The 19,259-nt window shown below is 39.3% G+C and overlaps 2 protein-coding genes across 2 annotated transcripts in view; both read left to right on the forward strand.

Moving 5' to 3' along the window:
• Window positions 1-9,298, forward strand: part of CFAP69 (cilia and flagella associated protein 69) — a 53,783-nt gene extending 44,485 nt beyond the window's left edge. Inside the window, 6 exon segments of the mRNA XM_074535814.1 lie at window positions 1,710-1,783; window positions 2,707-2,759; window positions 5,599-5,706; window positions 6,200-6,277; window positions 7,185-7,308; window positions 8,055-9,298. Coding sequence (XP_074391915.1) covers window positions 1,710-1,783; window positions 2,707-2,759; window positions 5,599-5,706; window positions 6,200-6,277; window positions 7,185-7,308; window positions 8,055-8,284 — 667 coding nt within the window. The 3' untranslated portion in view covers window positions 8,285-9,298.
• An 892-nt stretch (window positions 9,299-10,190) lies between these two features.
• On the forward strand, window positions 10,191-18,768 carry CLDN12 (claudin 12). Its single transcript, XM_005480266.4, has 3 exons — window positions 10,191-10,349; window positions 12,620-12,686; window positions 14,767-18,768. Exon 3 carries the CDS (start codon window positions 14,789-14,791, stop codon window positions 15,524-15,526), a length of 738 nt encoding a protein of 245 aa, XP_005480323.1. The 5' UTR covers window positions 10,191-10,349; window positions 12,620-12,686; window positions 14,767-14,788; the 3' UTR covers window positions 15,527-18,768.
• Window positions 18,769-19,259: the final 491 nt, after the last annotated feature.

Raw genomic sequence — 19,259 nt, forward strand, 5'->3', positions numbered from 1 at the left:
GTATAAAATTTCTCTAAAGTTATACAATTTTCAGTTGGTCTTCAATAACATGACAGAATTTTTTTCTTGTTTTGATCAGTGTGAAAGTACAGGAGTTTTATGATGGTGGTGCTTCTTTAATCTTGTATTTCAGCTGACAGTTTGCCTTCAAAATGGACACAAAAATCATTATCAGTCAATTAGAGAAGCGTATAATTTTCTTATTGAGAGTATGAATCAGCCTCCAATGGTTGTGGTTGTACTTTGATCTCTTTGTGTTTGCTATTTTTGCCTTTTTTGTGAGTGGTTTGCTATTAGATCAAGTAAAAAAAAACTATGTAGACTTGAGAAAGGCCCATCAAGTTTGGGTACAGGTTGTGATGTGTTACTCTAGGTTGCAATTTAAACTTCAAAGAACACAATCTACTTCAGTGGAAACAAAGTGCTTTCTCAAGGATATGACCCGAGTAACCTTGTGGAATGTCTTTAAGGCACCTTTCAACATCAGAGTGTATGAAAACTGCACTCAGTAGTTTCCCTATTTATAACAAGAGCCATTAGGTTGCTTTCATTTTTTTAAGAAAGATTTGTGTACAGCCCCTTTATAAAGGCCTACAATATAGTACCAGCCTTGTTAACAGGCCATGGTTCTCCATGCATTCAAGTAGAGACTATTTGGTTTTCTGTGGGACACCTGCCTTTGTATCTTGTGACTGTGTTGAGTTCCCTGTAGACAGAGTTTTCTTTGATCATTCTGAGATGAATATTTATGAATTTGATTGGAACACAAGTCTTGTGTGGACTTTCTGGGTGGAGTATGTGCTAAGAATAAGGACTGTAGTCTGTCCTTGGGTGTCAGGATTAATTTCAAGTTTCACATGCGTCAAAGCTATTGTGCCTTTTCCAGCTCAGGTTAATCTTTAAAACATGTGAGTGTTACAATTTCAGTCTTAACTTAGGTTTTCATTTCAGTGGGTAGATATATTGTGTGAAGAAGCTTTTGTAGAAGCTGGTGTATCTCTCAAGGAACACTTGTTGTAGGATGCAGGTATGGATATCCCTTGTAAAGTGAAAATGTTACAACAGACAGGTGTGCACAGACCAGCTCCTAGGTGTTCTTTTAGGTTTCCTTGGTAGCAGAACAGGTAGGTTAGGACTAATTTCAGGATCCCTCATACAACTGCCTTAAAACCACTCTCTCTGAGTTCACATTTGCTTTGCTCTGTTAGCTATACTCTAGCATAGGTATCATTGGTGCTTATAGTGTAGACTTTGTAAACTCTGATGTGTATGCTGAGAGACTGTAAATCCAGCTGGTAAGATATATTTGCATGACAGCTTTTTAGAATGGAAGCATAATTTACAAAATTAGCTATAGCACATGAAGAGTGAATCCAAGTGTGCCTGGATGGTAATGCTGTATTTCTGTCTGAGTGACTTTGAAAGATTTCCCTTAAATATATTACATCTGTATTTACATAACTCTCCTGCCTGTATCCTTAGAAGGATGTTGGATTTAGATGTTGGATTTAGAAAAATTATTCAGATTTGATGTCAAAAAGTAAATCATAATGATCTGGGGCTTGTTTGTTTTGTTAAAAAAAACATAGTCTGAGTAAATGAGTGCAAAAGTGAGTTGATAGCATCGAAGAGCATATTTGGAAATAAATACACAGGAATCATGTAGGTGTTTATTTTATTCAGTGTATTAATCCTGACTTTTCTTCTAGGTTTCCAAATGCAGGAAAGTCATCCTTGTTAAGCAAGATTTCTCATGCCAAACCTGAGATAGCAAATTATGCATGTAAGTTCCTAATCTTATTTTTAGAGCAGCAATATTTCCTGAGAAAGAAAAGGAATCTTTTTGCTGACTTGCTTATAGTAAAAGTTCATTATAAAGAATAGGGTAGCAATGTTGCCTGCCTTTTTAATTATAAGAAATACTTCAAGGAGATATTTGCTACCTCAATGTCCAGTTCTTTACCCATCTTAGTTTTTCATGTATACACCCCATAATGCTTCAACCTGTTAATGCAGGCTCTATTTACCATTTATTTTTGTCTCAGCTCCTTTTATTGCAACTGAGACTCTCTGTGGTGTGTAATATCTTCAATCTACAGAATATATACTGTCAAGTTCCTTTGCCTGACCATCTTGTATTCCTTAGAACTTGCTGTCACTTGCAACAGAGAAGATTTTGGCATTTTAATCTGTCCACTGAAAAACAGACAAAATTTTTTTATTTTTTTTCTATTAATAAGTTCAAATTAGTATCTGAACTTCTTTAATTAAAGAGTGCAAGTACCAGTAATTCCTACTGACCTTTTTGCACCATTCCCAATTCTCTACAGCCTTTTCTCAGTTTGAAGAGTCCTATCTCACTTTATCTTTCATTGCTTTATCCCTGTTTGGAAGCTAATCCATAGTCTACATAATAGTTTTTGTGTCTGAGACTTCTCTACCTTCACTGTTCCCATTTTGGAATGACTAGGGCAGAACTGCAGAAAGAGATAAGACTTAGTGAAGCACTGGATTTTTTTGGCCTAATTTTCATCTATCTTATTTTGCTTTTTCTTTATTCCTTTTCCTTTTTTAAATTTTTTTTTGCTACTGCACATTTGTTTAATTTAAATACACTGAGAAAGTTCTACAATATTTAAATGTTTTGTAAGTTTAACGTTTTTTTAAATGTTGAAACCAATTTTGTTGTCTTCCTTCTTGCCACAGTCACAACAATACAGCCTGAACTAGGAAAGATCATGTATGCAGATTATAAGCAGGTTGGTATGAAACCTCACTCTGATTGTTTGTTAAAGTTATATGGAGTGACTACTTATGTTGCTTAACAGAATTTCAGAAGGAGAATGAAAACTTGTAGTAATTTTTATATGTGTATCCATGTCAAATGAAATTGCATGGGCTTAACAGGAGTTGTGAAAAAATACTGTTTTATGAAGTAATAATAAGAGAGTTTCATAACCAAATACAGTATTATGATGTAGAGCTTATTTCAAGGCACTTTAATAAATGGCTTCTCATTTTCCCTTCCCTTCCTTCTGTGGTTCTAATCCTGGCTTACCATCTTAGAGATATGAAATTGTTTATGGAATTGAGATTGCTGTGTCCTAGTGTACTCTTAAAAGTTTAGGACTTGGAAAAAAATCATTTTTTTTCAGAAATCAGCCTGTTATTTTTATTTAAAAGAAGCAAATTTCTTGCAAGTTGCCTGTACAGAGACCTTTGGACTGAGTGAGTAATTTTCAGAATGCAAATAATGGCAGATTTGTCCAATAGCTGAAGGTCTACATTAGTGAATGACAGGGAGTTTTGTGATTATAGCCCTGCCACCATAACTTCTTGTTATGACTTTCAAGATTGGCTGTTCTAACTTGTTTTTAGGGTTTTTTTTGTCTTTGTGGTGTTTTTGTTGGTTTGGTTTGTTTTTGGGGGTGTAGAGGTTTTTTTGTTTAGTGGGTTGGGTTTTTGAATTAAAACTGAAATAGTGTTGTGTGATAGTGATTACCTGAACAGCCAGGATAATGCACTACCTGAGAGGTGAGGCACCTGGGACCAGCTCCTTTTCTGATAACCTGTGGTTGTGAAAGACTGCTGGAGTTATGGCCCTACCACTTGAATTTTTGTGAGCTCTGTTCCACCCAGCTTCTTCAGATACAAGTTGTCAGATTAATTCTGTGGTGCCTGGAATCCTTTCTACAGTATCCACTGATGGGGAAACCAGTGTTAAATGAGACTAGAGAGGCTAATAGATTTTGGACCCCAGCTTCACTTAAAAATTGCAGCAAACATTTTCATTCCTCAAGCCTGAATCTTCTTTGATGTGCTTTTACTTTGTTTTTGAAGTGTATGATACATGCAGCACTGGACTCATCATTTTCAAGATAAAAGGCAAGTGCATAAAAGGGTTTCAGATGAGTTAACCAGAAAAACATAACCCTCAGATATGAAAAGACAAAAAACTACTGTTTCTGCTTTCAGAACCACTAATGCTAGGGAGATTCAGTAGCTGATGCTTGAAACCTTAATTTAACAAACTTCAAGTAAACTGTGTATTAAAGAAAGTGAGTCTAGTTTGTCTGCTTCCCTGCAGAGATGCAATATGTCTGAGGGATTTTTTTTTTAATATTAATTTAATCTGCTAGTTTAGGATAGTTTATCCTGGAAAGCTGTGCTGCAAATAAACAGGATTTTTCATAGCCACTTCAAAAAACTGTCTACCATGAATGAGGATCTCTTGCTCATACTGGTGTATTTTTCTCCAGCAAGAGATCTACTTGCACTCCTGACTTTCTTTTCTGAAGACTTTTTTTTGTCATAGCCAGTGATCCTTCTTGTTGGCCATTTCTACAGTTTATGGTTTTTATACCACACTGTTGGGGGCTATATAGGAACTATATGGACAAAATACTTGTTTCCTAAAGTCAAGGGAACTAAGGGCTGTGATCAAGGGGAACCTCTGGGGTAAGAGGAAGTACTTTCCATATTGCAACTGCTGAAACCAAAACATAAACCATGTAATTAACAGCAATAATTGAGGTGTCTTTTCTGTATCACTCAAAAGGACATTTTTTCCTAAAGAACATTGATATTTTTAAAGAGATATGTGAGAATTTGCTTATTTTATCTTAGTACAATATAAAAAAAGAAAATATGTGCAAGTTTCCCAGTGCTGTCTGTCATTACTGCGCGGAAAAAATAAAAGACACAGAAGCAGAGGACCTGAGCAGAGTTGGGTTTCAGGTCTCAGTACCAGATCATGAAAACTAGCAGAATCACTTACATTTTCTACCAGAGTATCTGAGCCCCCTTCTGCACTAAGTAGCACACTGGAAATGTTATGGTATGCTGGCTTCAGGGATAGTTCAGTTGAATCCAGTTCCTGTCTAAATTGGCATTAGATAGATTTGAAGACCCTACCTTTGCTCTTCTTTACTTCACTCTCTGTCTTAGCTTTCTGTGACTTACTGAGTGCCATTTTGGGGGTTTCATTATCATTCTGCTTTTTTTTTGGTCTGCCTTAGCTGTCCAACAGAGCAGAGAAAGTGACAATGTCCCTGTCCATTGTGGCAGTCTTTGCTGGGCTCTGTCTGGAAGCAGACTGATTAATCAAAGTCTCATTTGAGCTGAAGAGCAGAAATCAAATTCTTGTAGCTGCTCATGCTCAGGGGAACAGTGTTAAGTGGGTTTGTATTTGGAGTAATGATACTCTGTAGCCACAAGGAAAAGACTTTATTTGCTGTCTCAGTGACAGTTTGAATTCTATAGAAATGTGATAGCCTAAGCTGCTCACCTATCAGAGTCTGTTTTATTCTCAGGTAATAGCTTATTTTGTAAGATCTCTGCTGAGGTATTATTACCCTCTATTTTGTTCTTTGCAGACAGCTATAAAAAATGGGGGACATGAGGAGCACCAGGTCTGTGTAATAGCAGCATTTTGTTTAATCTGCTTCTAATGATAGATTGTAAATGTATTGAAACAGCCAATGCATATTATTTTGTCTGGGTTCTTTTGTTCATGTATAGGGATAATCACTGTTGATAGTTTAAAGCCCTTGGGTTTGCTCAGTGGAAATATTTTGTTTGAAACTTTTGTTTTCCTAGATTTCAGTAGCTGATCTCCCAGGACTGATTGAAGGTGCACATGCAAACAAAGGAATGGGCCACAAATTTCTCAAACACGTAGAGAGAACCAAGCAGCTTCTCTTAGTTGTAAGTTAAATAAAATTTACAGTTTATTGAAATCAAAGTGTAATAAATAAAATATATCTTAATTGCAATGTAGTTGGAATTTAGAAAATAATTTCTAATTTGTGTGATTGTTATAAATATAGCTGTAATTGTGTTTACAGAATGGACCACTCAAATGACTAATGATAAATTAAGTTCTTAAATAGAATTTATCATTGAAAATTTCTGATTAATTTAGAATAGTGAAGTGTTCCAAGCATAACAAAAGTATGGGTTTTTATTTTTCTGTAAGATTCCCATAAGTTTAAAAAACAGGCCTTTGAGAAACACTATATGAGAATTAACCAGTTTGTGCCTGCAGTGTCTGATGTTTCTGTGCTGTTTAGTTGCTGTTGTTTGCCCAGGAGTGAACACATTGCCATGGACATTCCAGGGCAAAGCAGTTGATTGAGAGTACTTTGATACTGTAACAAAATTTTACACCACAAAACTTGTTTTTGTGTAACTTTTTCAGGTTGATATTTCTGGGTTTCAGCTGTCTATGAAGACTCAGTTCAGAACAACCTTTGAAACGATATTGCTTCTAACAAAGGTAAGTTCTCATCTTCCTGTGTGACAGCTGTAGTTATGTGTTGAGTCAAGAGAATGGCTCAGTTTTGATCGAGAAACATTCAAATGTTAGGGTGTCTTTTGGATTTATAATATAAAGCCAGTGACCAAAGAGATTCTCCAAAATGATGAAGTTTTTATTTTCACTTGTCCATGTTAAACTGCTCTAGTTTATATTGGGTACCAATTATTAATAGAATTGATTAATCTATGCAGCATATGGGATATTTCTTACAGTCAAGTAAAGGTAAAAAGACACATCATATTCAGTTCCCCAGTCCAGTAGCATTTTAAGAAGTAGAAATGTGTGGTTAGAGTTAAAGCCCTGCCTTGATGCCCTTACTGCATAGACCAACATCAGGCCCCAGCCTTGCAGACATTCACTGTTTCCACCTCTTAACTATGCTTCTGATTCAAATAATACATATTATGTCATTTTAAAATTTTGACAAATCTTATACATCTTAGGTATTGCTGCTTATTTTTAGTTTATTCAGGTTGGGATTTTCTAATATTAAAATATTTAAGAATTATAACACTCTACAAAGTATTTTCTTATATGTTTTATAGGTCTGAAGTTTTTCTGAAATTGATTTTGTGTTCATAGATGTCAGCATAAACAGAAACCAAAACTCTCATTCTTTCTGTAGCTGGCATTTCAGAATTGAGCTAGCCTGTTTACCTGACATCTGTCTTTGAGCAAAAAAATGAATCACTGAACATTATTTTCTTCTGTGCTGTAATATATCAGCCTTGAGCACCTGAGTCAAACTCATAGCTGCTTAGACAAGAAGGGCTATTTAGGCAATTAAACAAATGCAAGAGAAAATTGAAAGTAGCACTTGTTAAACTACAGATACTTACTAAGGGAAATTTACTTTTCTTTTAAGGAACTGGAGCTGTACAAAGAGGAACTTGTAACAAAGCCTGCACTTCTTGCCATCAATAAAATGGATTTGCCTTGTGCAAAGGATAACTTGGATGAACTTATGACACAACTAGAGAACCCTCAGGGTAAAGGAAATTCCAGTAATAACTTTCATCAAAAGTAGTAGTAAGATTTCATATGGATAACTCTGCATTGGCAGAGAGTTGTTTGAAACTGAAGTCAGCTATTAAATTTATTATTTGAACATATGTTTAAAATCACTTCCTGCATTAAGAGCTCTGTTTATATGCATTTGTAATGGCTTCACTGTTTGGAAAAGGTTGTAATAAAATAGAGATATCCCAGATGATCTTTCCCAACCATGGAAAAAGTGGGAAAGTAAGTTATGGGAAAGTAAGTTTCCAGTCTAGGTGTCTGGAATAACAGTAACCTGCACAGGAGGTCCCCTCACAGGCATGTACCATTTGACATGTGATTTTGGCATAAACATGGGAAAATTCTGGAAAGGTCTATGTAGGTTTATTTTAGTCTTCCAATTGCATTGGTGAATTGCTTTCTCTTTCCTGGAGTGTAGAAACCAGAAAAGCTTAAGACCATATTATCTCATATTCTGCAACTTGGGATTTCTTTGTGCTCACTGGAAGTGTATAGAATCTTCTCATGGCAGCATTAAGAATAGTATAACTGCCATATTAGTGCTTGTCTTCTGAGATTTGAGAAGACTAATTGTGTAGATAGTATGTATATTAATTGCAGCTATGTTTACAACTAATTTATTAAATTTTATTTTCTACATTTAATGGGATTTTATGGGCTTTGTAGTGATACAGTATATGGGGATTGTACTAACACTTTCAATACAATTTTTCAGACTTCTTTCACTTACTAGAGGAAGAAATGATTCCAGAAAATACTCTTGAATTCAGAGAGGTGATTCCTGTATCTACATATACTGGAGAAGGAATTGAAGAACTCAAAACATGTCTAAGAAAATCCATAGATGAGCAAGCAGAGCAGGCGAATGAAGAATATCGGAAAAAGAAACTCCTGCTTTTACAAACTTCCAGAGAAGAACAAATGAATAGAAGCTGACATTCCTGAATGGATCCAGCACATTCTAATATTTTAACTATGCACATGAAACCTTTGTTGTGCTGACTTGCCATTTAATTGTTCCCTCTTCCCTCACTGCCTGCTTCCCTCCATTTGTTGAGGCACTTGGGTAGGGCACAGTTGGGAAAGAGACAAGGGGTTTTTTTATTTATGTTGGCTACAAAGCTCAACAATGTAAAGACCAAAGCATGTGTAACTCAAAGCACTGCTTAACAACTGATGATCTCTGGAATGTTTTTGCCAAGTGAAAGAATGGAGGGAATATAACTTGCATGAAGGAGCAAGTTCAACAACTCTGCATATCCTGTGGGTATCAGAAGAACCAAGGGAAATTCCTGATGGAGGAGTTTTCCAGGGTCTGGGCCTTCTAAGGTGAACCTAAGTTCTGCTATTGTGACAGGCTTTGTTGGTTTAAAGGATTTAAAGGAAAACACTTATAAATGCAAAAAGCAAGACTGATGTTGGAGGTTTTTTTTGCACCTGCTGGTGCCTAATGTAATCACCTTAGTTGTATAAATCCTGATTTCAAATTCCCATGCTTAATTTGTGATTCTCTCCTTTTATGGAGTTATTGTGTTTACGTTACATTTCAGTGAAGAAAATGGCTTTTTCTCAACAGAACTGTACATTTTTGGAAATAAATTAGTGCTCTAGATTATATATTACAAGAAGGCACACTCACATTTTAATTTTTAAAAAAATTCAAAGTCCTCTATTGTCAGGGTGTTTTCCACTTCAAAGCTATTAAATTGCTTGTAAAGCAAAATAAGATTGAATACATCAAAGCCTTCTAGTTTGGTTTGGTTTTGTAATACATGTATCATACCTTGCTTCTTTAGATTTTGTTAAAGCAGTAACTGGAAGGAAAGGTATGGTTTGTCATAATGCATCGTCATCTTATTACAAAAGTGGCATACCTTCTGGGTGATTTCTCACGTGCAGTTTGTCACAGAACTGACTCCTTCTTCTTCCCAGTACAGCCAACAAACTCCAGCTCTCTTCACAGCACAGCCAACAAACTCTCTCCTCACCCAGCTAACCTACTCTTTTGTAGCACTCGTCTTATTGGACACAGCTGTGGCCTGTTAAGGGCAGGCCTGTTCCTAATCGTTGGTGGTTAGTACAGCTGCAACTCCTCAGGTGTGACATTGCCTTCTGCACTATTCTCTTACTTTCTATCCCTTCACAATAATGCATCTATTTTATCATTGGTATTGGTTCTCACTGTGATTTTCCTCTAATTTTACTGTGTTCAGGGCTAATATGCTTTCACTGATGCTAAGAATAGGCCATCTGTTTTACAGACTTGCAGAATGAATTAGGTTGGGAAAGACCTGTGAGATTGAGTCCAACCAATGATCAAACACTGCCTTGTCAACTAGACCATGGCATTCAGTGTTTCCTGAAATACCTCTACCCTCCTCCTTTCTGGGCAGCCCATTACCCTTGCTGTGAAGAAATTCCTCATGATGTCCAATCTGAGAATCTGCCCTGGTACAGACTGAGGCCATCTCCTCTCAGCCTATCACTGGTTGCCTGGGAGAGAAGACCGACCCCCACCTGTCTATAACCTCCTTTCAGAGGGTTGTACAGTGATATCATCACCCATGAGCCTCCTTTTCTGCAGGCTATTTCATAGCTGAAAGAAGCACTTTGTTTTTTCCAGACTTTCCGGTCTTAATAATTGAGGTTAAGGAGTAGTGGGGGTGTGTTTGGCCTGAGAGGCAGCATGGTTTACTGGAGCTGTCCGCCGTGGGCCGCAGCTGCCCGCCGCAGTCGGGTTCCTCGGAGCTGCAGTCAGCTGCCTTATCGCAGGGACGTGTGTTAGAGCACCGGCGTTTCCAGCCCGGGCTGGCGGAGAGCGGAGAGCGCCGAGCAGGCGGGCCCGGCAGGGCGGCCGAGAGCCGAGCTGAGCCGGGCCGACAGCCGAGCCCGCACTGCGCCGGCGCCGCCGCCCCGCCCCACAAGGCCCCGCGCGGCCGCGGCCTCCCCTCAGCGCGGCGGCTCCGCGGCCGGAGCGGCGGCCATGGCGCCTCCTGAGCGCGGGAGCGAGGTGAGCGGGCACGGGGAAGCGGGCTCGGGGAGCGGGCTCGGCCCCGGCATGGCCAGCCCGGGCCCTGCGGCGCTTCCCGGCTCCCCCGCGAGACCGGGGTCGCTGTCGCGGGCGGAGATCGGCGGCGCTCCCCGGGGAGACGCTGTGTGTTCTCTCCGTGCGTCAGCTACTCTTTCCGATTCAGTCGGTAAAATAATTACCCCTGCTCCAAGTTTTTCTTGGAAGTCCTAATTTGTTAGCTAGGATCGTTAATTCTAATCTGGTACCTCTATATTTAATTTTAAAAGGAATTTTTGTAGAACGTGGAACTGCATGATTGATTCCCAGAATCAGAGTGGTGGCAGTGGTTCTGAGGCAGTCCCTTGAAACTGGCGAGCTTTAGGCCTCCGGTTCTGGTGGCCAGTTAGCCAAAAGTCGTGAAAAATGTTGAACTGCTCATGCTGTTGTGGATAGTCGGGCAGTAATTTGTATTGATGAATTATACTGTGACTTGTCTCCTACAGGGCTTTACAAAACAGTGATGCTTCCCAGACCATGGGCTTCTCAAGGCCATGCAAGGAAACAGAGCTGGTTTTACTAAATTCTGAGTTATGTCTATAGTAAATGTCCTTTTGTTGTCTTTTTTCCCCATTATTTTTCTTGTGGATCTTTAATGACTTACCAGTTTTTAACCAGCTTCAGCCAGCATCTCTTTACAGCAGCATGGATCTTTAGAATAGGGGGTAAAATTTCTCCCTGTTAAGGGGTGCTGTTAGGAATGGTGGCTTCTGTGGCTCAGATAGAAGAGCCTTCCACAGTACAGCTTTAAAATCCTTGGGATGGAAGAAGCTGAAGCCAAGAATCTTAAGGCAAGGCAGGGTTTTATCTGGCCAAAGTGTGTTTTCTTCCCTTGGACAACTAGCTGACAAGTGATTGAGATCCCTAGTTGTTCAACACCACCAGGATTAGACAGTAAAATCAGATGGATTAAAGAGAAGAAGAGAAAACCAAAAGAAACTCAATTTCTGCAAAAATGAGATGGGTATTGGGGAATATTCCATAGCTGCTCTGAATGTTTATTACAACACAAGTTTCATCATTTAATGGGAGGGACTCCTGGGCTGGGCACAGCTCCCTCTGACAGCTTTGTTTGCCTGCACTAATTTCCTACTTAATTATGTTGTTGTAGTTGTTCATGGGTGTGAACCTGCAGAGGAGGGAGGTCTGTGTGTTTATCTTGGCTTCAGCTGCAAAGTGCACAGAAAGCTTGAAAATTCGTCAGTAATGTCGGTGAACAAAAGCTGCTGCTCCAGGCTGTGTGACTGCAGTCGTGTCTTATGTGCAATAGCATTCTTATTAATGAGCTTCCAAATCTGAAACCCTCTTTCTCATTCAATGAAAAAATCAGGGTTCATGACTGTGTTGTAAAATCTCTTTCTTGCCCTAGATAGTTTGTTAGAAGGATTTCTTTGATGTTTTTGTAGGTGATGGAGCCTATTCATATATGAATTTTATAATATTTCAGGGTTTGCTATGGGTAGTTTAGAATAAACTCTTTCTTTGCACCTGTTAGCCCAACAAATTCGGCTGTAGGTTGTAACTTTTAACAGTTGCACACTGACATACTTGGAGGTCTGATGCTGTCCAGTAATAAAGTGATTTACCTAATATGACCTGCAGATTTGATCTTGAGACTTAGATATGGGGGTAGAAAATCCACAAGAGGATCTTTTCCTCTGGAAAAGCTGGACAGCCATTGAAAAGGCATTACCAGTGTTTCCTGGTTTTCTCCAATTTCCTTGAAACCTTTGTGTAGAAGGCAGGAAGGAATAAAGACCCACAAGATACATAAACAGTTTAGAGTTTGTCCTTTGTTTTCTGACATTAAATAATCATTGCACCCTTTCCTCACTGCTGGTTAAGTGCAGCCTGGAACCTAACATCTGCAGGAATCATTCTGTAAGACTTCCTATGGATTTTTTGCTAAAAACATAAAATTCAAGATACAAACTCTGTGTCTTGGAATGCCCATGAGAGAAGCAGTTTTTTGCACCTTTGTCTTTTGAGATGAATAGATAGAGAACAAGCTCTGGAGAAAAAAAATTGAAGAAAGAAAAAAAAAAGTCGTTTGAGTTGTGTTTTGTAAATAAGAGCAAATTGTAGAAGGTGATGGAATTGGCCTAATGCAAACATAACTGATATTCCTAATTCCTGAATTGCAGTGTAAATGCTGTTGCTGAAGTTGCATGAAACAAGTGTGATGTTGACTCTTTCTTTATTCTGTTTCTTAGATGCAGTAACACCTTTTTCCTACTTACAGAAGTTGCTAAAGTTTCTGTTCGTTTGAGGACGCTGCTGGTAAGTGCACTGAAGCCATCTAATTAAGACAACACCTGTTTTGTTACTCTCTTTGTCAGGGACCTGAAGCAATAATTACAATCATGAGGCCAGCAGTATTTGCAAGATGGGATAGGTCTCCCCTGATGGAAGGGATGGTGGTTAACATGCCTATTTCCTGTAATCTACTACTGCAAATGAATTTTCAGAAACAGCAGGTTTCTGAAAATGGTCACTCATGTTTATTCCAGCTGGTTCACATATAGCTCTATCTTGGAGTGTGCCCTGTCTGCATGAAGTTTTATCCAGGTAAAGGCAAGCTCTTTATAGAAGAGCAAAAGCATCAAGCTTGAGGAGAGCAAAATTTGATGTAATATTAGATTTAGCCCTGAAGTTCATTTGTTATAGTTCCATTTTCTTGCAAGTTGATTGTTTTGACCTTACTGAAGTTAGAGTTAGGCATCATATTAAAATAATCATAATGGAAATACTTCTCTGGTCCCCCTACCCAGGGGCTCTCCTGTTAGTGACCTGCCATCTGGAAAGTTTACTGCCATGGGAAGAGAAGCTTGCCCATGCTCAGCTATTCTTAGCAACAATATGATGCTGTCCTTTTGACAAATAAGGGAGTTTTTAGCATAAATGTGGTTGCCATTATTTCTTTCCAGAGTGCTTCTTTGGAATCTAGGCTGTGATCAGCACTTAAATGAGTGTCCACATGCCAGTGCAATTCCTCAGGGTTAGATGGCATAAAATAATTGCCTAATGGTTTCTTAGGAAACAAACTGAACTTCATTTATTTGTCTATAAATCAATAAAATGCTGGCTAGCTGTATGGCTGGATAATGCTTTTAGTGTTTTTCCAGTATACATGGGAATTCCTTACCTGAAAGCTGGAGCTCCCTGGTAATTGGATGTTAGCAGGTATAAAAGAAGAGTGAGGGATCAGATCTGGTTGCCTTTTTGTTTGCAGCCATGGCTGTAACCTTTCTGTGATACAGAAACTCAGTTACCTGTATATGCATTAAGCACAACTTCTGGTACTTAAGAGATTGGTTTATGACTTTGAGCATTTGATAGATATGCTCAGTGCAGTGTAATAAACTGGAAGAAATTTCAGGAGGAGTTTATAACTGAATGGCACTCAGTAAGAATTTGCAAAGTATCTCTTCATTTTTAGGTATACTATAATTCTTAGTGTCCAGCTTCAAGTACACTCTGGGGTAAATGCTCAGTGCCTGTTATGTATTAGGCTTCTTTGAAATATCTTGATCATGCAGAGAAGGGATAACTGATAACTTGAATTGTCTTTTATTTTTTTAAGATTTTGTTTGTTTTGTAAAGGCCCATCATTGAGACTGTTTCTCAGCATCTCTATGGACAAGAGGCTATAGTAGGTATGCAGACAGTGGTAATATTGAAAAGGAAGCAGTATTAACACTTGCTCTGGAGTGGAAAATGTGAAAGCTGAAAAGTCATCTGCTTTCTGTAATTGTTTGTGTGCTTGGACAGTTGATTCTGAAAGGCAGGAGTAGTGAGGCAGAACTGTGAGTTGCTGTTGAAAAATTCATAGTAAGTTACTCAGCAGAGCCTCCACCACTATCTCACAGCTCTTGTCAACAGTTTGGCCTATATAAAATGTGTATAACTGCCTACATAGGCATTCCCTGCCAGTCTAATGATGCAGATTTTAAGCAACTCCCTTTTACTCATGCAGCAGTGTGGTAGGACTGAGCATGCACTCTGATACTGTATCTGGGCTAAAGACAGGGAGCTGCCAGCTGAGCACAGATGAACTTAAATCATGGCTGTGTATGTAGACTCACACATTCAAACGTGCTTCTTTTTCATCTTGAACACAGCGACTTCAACAGTCTGTTAGCTGAGAAGTCACAGGTCTGTGAAATAACCTGACATTTCATTAAAGCATGAATTTAGTGGTTTTTAAGACAGTGTTACCTCTGTCTTAAGCATGTCAGACAAAGAAGGAGCCACAAAGTTAGTGCCTACTAGCTGTCATCTGAGTTTATTAAAATCAACAATCGACTGTAGTTAGTCCTGTGTCCATGGTTTTCGTTTATACTTTTCTTTCTAATGGCAGGAGACAACCTCTGTGGGCAAGTATGGGCTGCCGGGACGTTCATGCGGCGACCGTGCTGGCCTTCCTCAGTGGAACAGCCTCGGTAGCTGGGCTGCTTGCAGCAGTTCTGCTTCCAAACTGGAGGCAGATGAGACTGTACACGTACAACAAGAACGAGAGGAACGTGACGGTTTACACCGGACTCTGGATTAAGTGCGCGCGCTTTGATGGGAGCAGGGACTGTGTGATCTATGACCCGCAGTGGTACACGGCTGTGGATCAGCTGGATTTGCGTGTTCTTCAGTTTGCCCTTCCTCTGAGTATGTTCACTGCTGTCTCAGCTCTGTTCCTGTGCATGATTGGCATGTGTAACACGGCCTTTGTATCCACCGTGCCAAACGTCAAGCTGGCCAAGTGCCTGGTAAACAGTGCAGGCTGCCATCTCGTGGCCGGCCTCTTGTTCCTGCTTGCCTGTGCCATTTGTCTCATTCCGTCCATCTGGGTCATTTTTTATAACAATTATCTGAACAGGAAATACGAGCCCATCTTCAGCTTTGACATCTCTGTATTTATTGCCATTGCCAGTGCTGGCGGTCTGTTTTTCACTTCCATCATGCTGTTCCTGTGGTACTGTGCATGCAAAAGCCTCCCTTCTCCCTTCTGGCAGCCCCTGTATTCCCACGCCCCCAGCATGCACAGCTATGCCTCTCAGCCCTACTCCGCACGTTCTCGCCTCTCTGCCGTAGAAATCGACATTCCTGTTGTGACACATTCATCTTAAGGAGACAAAGCCTTGGAAGCCAAATTCTTGTGCTCATTCAAGCCATGAAAATTGTAGGCTTGATTCTCTGTGCTGCCCTGCACTGAGCATAATTCTTTGTAAGGTCAAGTTTCCCAAGGCACAAAGCCATGGAGGCCTGAGTTCAGCAAGTCTGTTGCTGTTCTGGTCTGTTTGTTACTTCTTGACCACCTTTCCTTTTTTTTTTTTTTTTTTTTTTTTTTCTTATTTTTTGACTCTGAGCTCACTACAGTCACAATTGCTGCTAATGCTAGATCAGTACACTAACAATTGTATGCATCCATCCTTTTGCTTGCTGATGTCAAAGGAGGTTTGGACGTCTTTGAGATTTAATAAGCTATTTCTAGGTTCCAATCTCATTGTAAGACCCTTGCACCCGTGTATTGTCCAGATGCAGGCAGTGGAATTGGGTGTAGGGGATTCACTGAGTTTCTTGTTCATCCAGACCCACATATTGTAATATGTGATGTCTGAAAAGGGTGTTTGGCAGACTAATTCAGTTCTGTGCGCTGTTCTTTGGTTTTTTGCTGTACACATATACAGATACCTGCTTTGGAACTTCTGTAACAGAATTAGTGCCAAATTACCCTTTATTTTCAATGTAGCTGTCAGAAGGAATAAAACTGATTTAGCTATGAATGTTGTTCTGTGCTCTAATAGCATTTCGTGAATTACTGGAGGCTAGAAATCTTTTGTGAATTTTATTTCTAGTCTGTTTTTTACTAAGTTAGCAAATTCACAAGATCTATTTTGTGATTAAAAGTAAAAACACTAGTATTTAAAAATTGTGATTAAAACCTTGGATGTTTTATTTGAAGGCCTTCTTAAAAATGGATTTTCAAGTATGATGTAAAGTGTTCAGTTCTGGAGAGAAATGTCACTCCCTACAAGGAAGGTTAGGAAAATCATGAAGAATTATGAAGACTATGAAAGACCCTTTTGAAACACTGTGTACAAGCTATAACAACATCTCTCTGAAAAGGGAATTATAACCCTGGGGAGAGGTTTTTTTAATCTAGATGTTTTTTAAAAGTGTATATACAAGGACCAATGAGCTTGTGTTTTTTTCATAGTTGATCTTTATGGTTGATGGACTTTTCATGCTGTAGCTTATTTCATTACTGATTAAGAATTAACCTTTTCAGCTTGGTTCTTTAACACCTTTCAAATTCAGTTATTTTAAAATCGAGTTATTTCCCTTGCTGCCACCTCATAAATGCAGAAAGTTTCCTGATCCTATTTTCCATAAGATGCTATTTTGAGTAACTTTTGAGCTTCACTGTGTAGCTCTGCAAGGATGAAGAGGGATTGTAAATTCCCAACGTGGGATGTCTTTAAATCACTTTTTGCCTTCTAAAATACAGAGCAGGAGATGAGACCTAAGGATCCAAGCTCTTTAATATGGGCTTTGACATTACTTGAAAATTTCATGACAGTGAGTTGAAGAGTGCTATAATTAAAGCAAGCATTTGATTCTCTCAGGTTTTGGTAAATTAGGATCTTATGTTTAAGATGTCATCCCAGTAAGGAAAGCTGTTTTGATTGGTGGCATTCTGGAGCTTAGTGGATATTTGCATTTCATTAACCCCAGAATAAATTTGGTTTTCTTAAAAAAAAATCAAATCAATTTCTTTAATTCCAGTTCTGAAGATTCATCCAAGGTCCTGAAAACCATTTAGTTTCCTCCTCTAGGTGTTAGGAATAGAAACAAGTACTGTACTGGGCAAATCTTGGTCTGTTAAAATTTGTGAAATAACACTATGCAAAGAAAGATCGTGTTTGAGCTGGCAGATCTCAGATTTCAGTGGACTGAGGGAGGAAGCTGATCTCTATCATAATTCCCAGCATTGTCAATAAAGTGCCAGGCCTTTAACACAGTGCTTGATTTAACAGAAGTCTTAAGGAATTAACACTGTAGACAATAAAGTATAAATAAAGAGTATGTAAGGAAATATGCCTCTAAAGGCCTAAACATGATACTCTTTTAGGTTTACAGGGTGTGAGAGTATGAAGTATCTTTTTTAATGAGATCATGACTTGCATGGGATTAGGACATATGTAATGACATGCAAGCCAAGTTTTTCTCTTCAAAACTGAACTTTGCTTTACTGTTCATCTGCTTGTCCAGCACTGTTGCTGGTTTAGCTGCCCGTCTCCCTTAATGCCTTGTAAGGTCAAAGCAAAGGGGCCACTGGTGTGGGATTTAATGTCATCTTGCTTCTGCATCACTTCAGTGTCTTTCCTTCTTTGTGCCTTGCTTCAGTTATGTGTTGGCCAGTAAATGTTACAGTCAGCATCTGATACACTCTTTGAGCCTGAATTTGTGAAGTATTTTGATCATTTTTAAGAATTGATGAATGTGTCTCTTGGTGACTTAAAAAGGAGCTGAATTTTCAGCATCTCCAGAACAAGAATGACAGCCTGGCAAACTGTTGCTTTCTACAAGAATATAAGTTTAGCCAGTGTTGTTCTCTGTGCACTTTAATAGCAGATGCCTCTGACAGCTCTTTTGTATTCTGACTTTGATTTTTATGCACAGAACTTTTAATTAGTATTTGCTGCTGCCTAAGCTGATAACTTGTTGGTTTGAAAATTGTGTCTTTCCAAAAGCCAGAGATGAATGAAAAGTAGGGCTCCAGAAGATAATGGATTCCAGCACAGGTTTCAGTTAGCAAGCAGACTGTTGCATTATGTTCTATCACCGAAGCATAGCTGGTTTTCTTTCATCAATGCTGTTAATATGTTTCTGCTGAATCCTAAGTGAAATTACCTGGAAGTGCTGTGCTGTATTTCCTTTTTTACAGAAAGACATGGCCAACCTGTGACACTTGAGCTGAGTGCCACTCCAACTTCTTTTTTTTTTTGCTAAGGTTGCCATCGTGCCCAGCACCAGGGCTGGGGAGTGCCAGGCGTCCCTGGACTGGGAGAGAGCCCATGTGTCCTGCAGGTATGCCTGCCAGGGAACAGCCTTTGGGGAGCAGTTAGCACCCCTGCCTCTGACCAGCTGCACCTTCCTGGGCACTGCTTGTGCAGGACAAGCACTTGGGGTCTTGAACAGAAAGATTTTAATTTGTACCTTGTGCAGTAAAGGTTGGGTGCTCCGGGATTACAGGAACCTGTCTTTTTTCAAGTAGTTCCTGTCCAACTTCTTTAAATTGTGTTAAGTGTTGGTTCTTTTTATGTGAAACAGATGATATGTATTTTTAATAAAAGAGTCTCATACAGATGCAGTGTATTTTGATTAATTTTGTTGAAAACAGCAGCTGCTAGAATGTGAAAGACTTTATCTTTCCATATTGATCACCAGATCAGGTGACCACTGTTGATCACCAGAGTATTTTGAACCTTAATTGGTTTAAAATGTGTATACTGCATTTTAGCTGCCTAATTTTATAGAACTCCTGCTTTGAGCAAAACAAAACAATTTTTTAAGCATCACAAAGCCCCAAACCAGCCCTTCTGAAAAGGGTGGATAAGCCAAACTCCTGCCCTCCCATCTGCTGTGCAGGATGTGCTGTCAGCTGGAGGATGTGCTACCTCCTGACCTGTGCAAGTCATTTGGGCATCCCAGGGACTTGTGGCACTCCTGAAGGATGGTGGTGGTTCTTGATGCTTCACTTCTGTTGCCTGTTGCTCCTGGCTAGTACAGCTCAGCAGGTTACAGTGACTCAGTACTGAGCTGTGGAATCCTCTGAATCCTTGCCCCTCAGGGAAA

The sequence above is a fragment of the Zonotrichia albicollis genome, chromosome 1 (genome assembly GCF_047830755.1).
Source record: "Zonotrichia albicollis isolate bZonAlb1 chromosome 1, bZonAlb1.hap1, whole genome shotgun sequence".
NCBI lineage: Eukaryota > Metazoa > Chordata > Aves > Passeriformes > Passerellidae > Zonotrichia > Zonotrichia albicollis.

Excerpts from the sequence above, each read along its gene's own strand:
- CLDN12 (XM_005480266.4), top strand. The coding sequence starts at position 14,789 with ATGGGCTGCCGGGACGTTCATGCGGCGACCGTGCTGGCCTTCCTCAGT.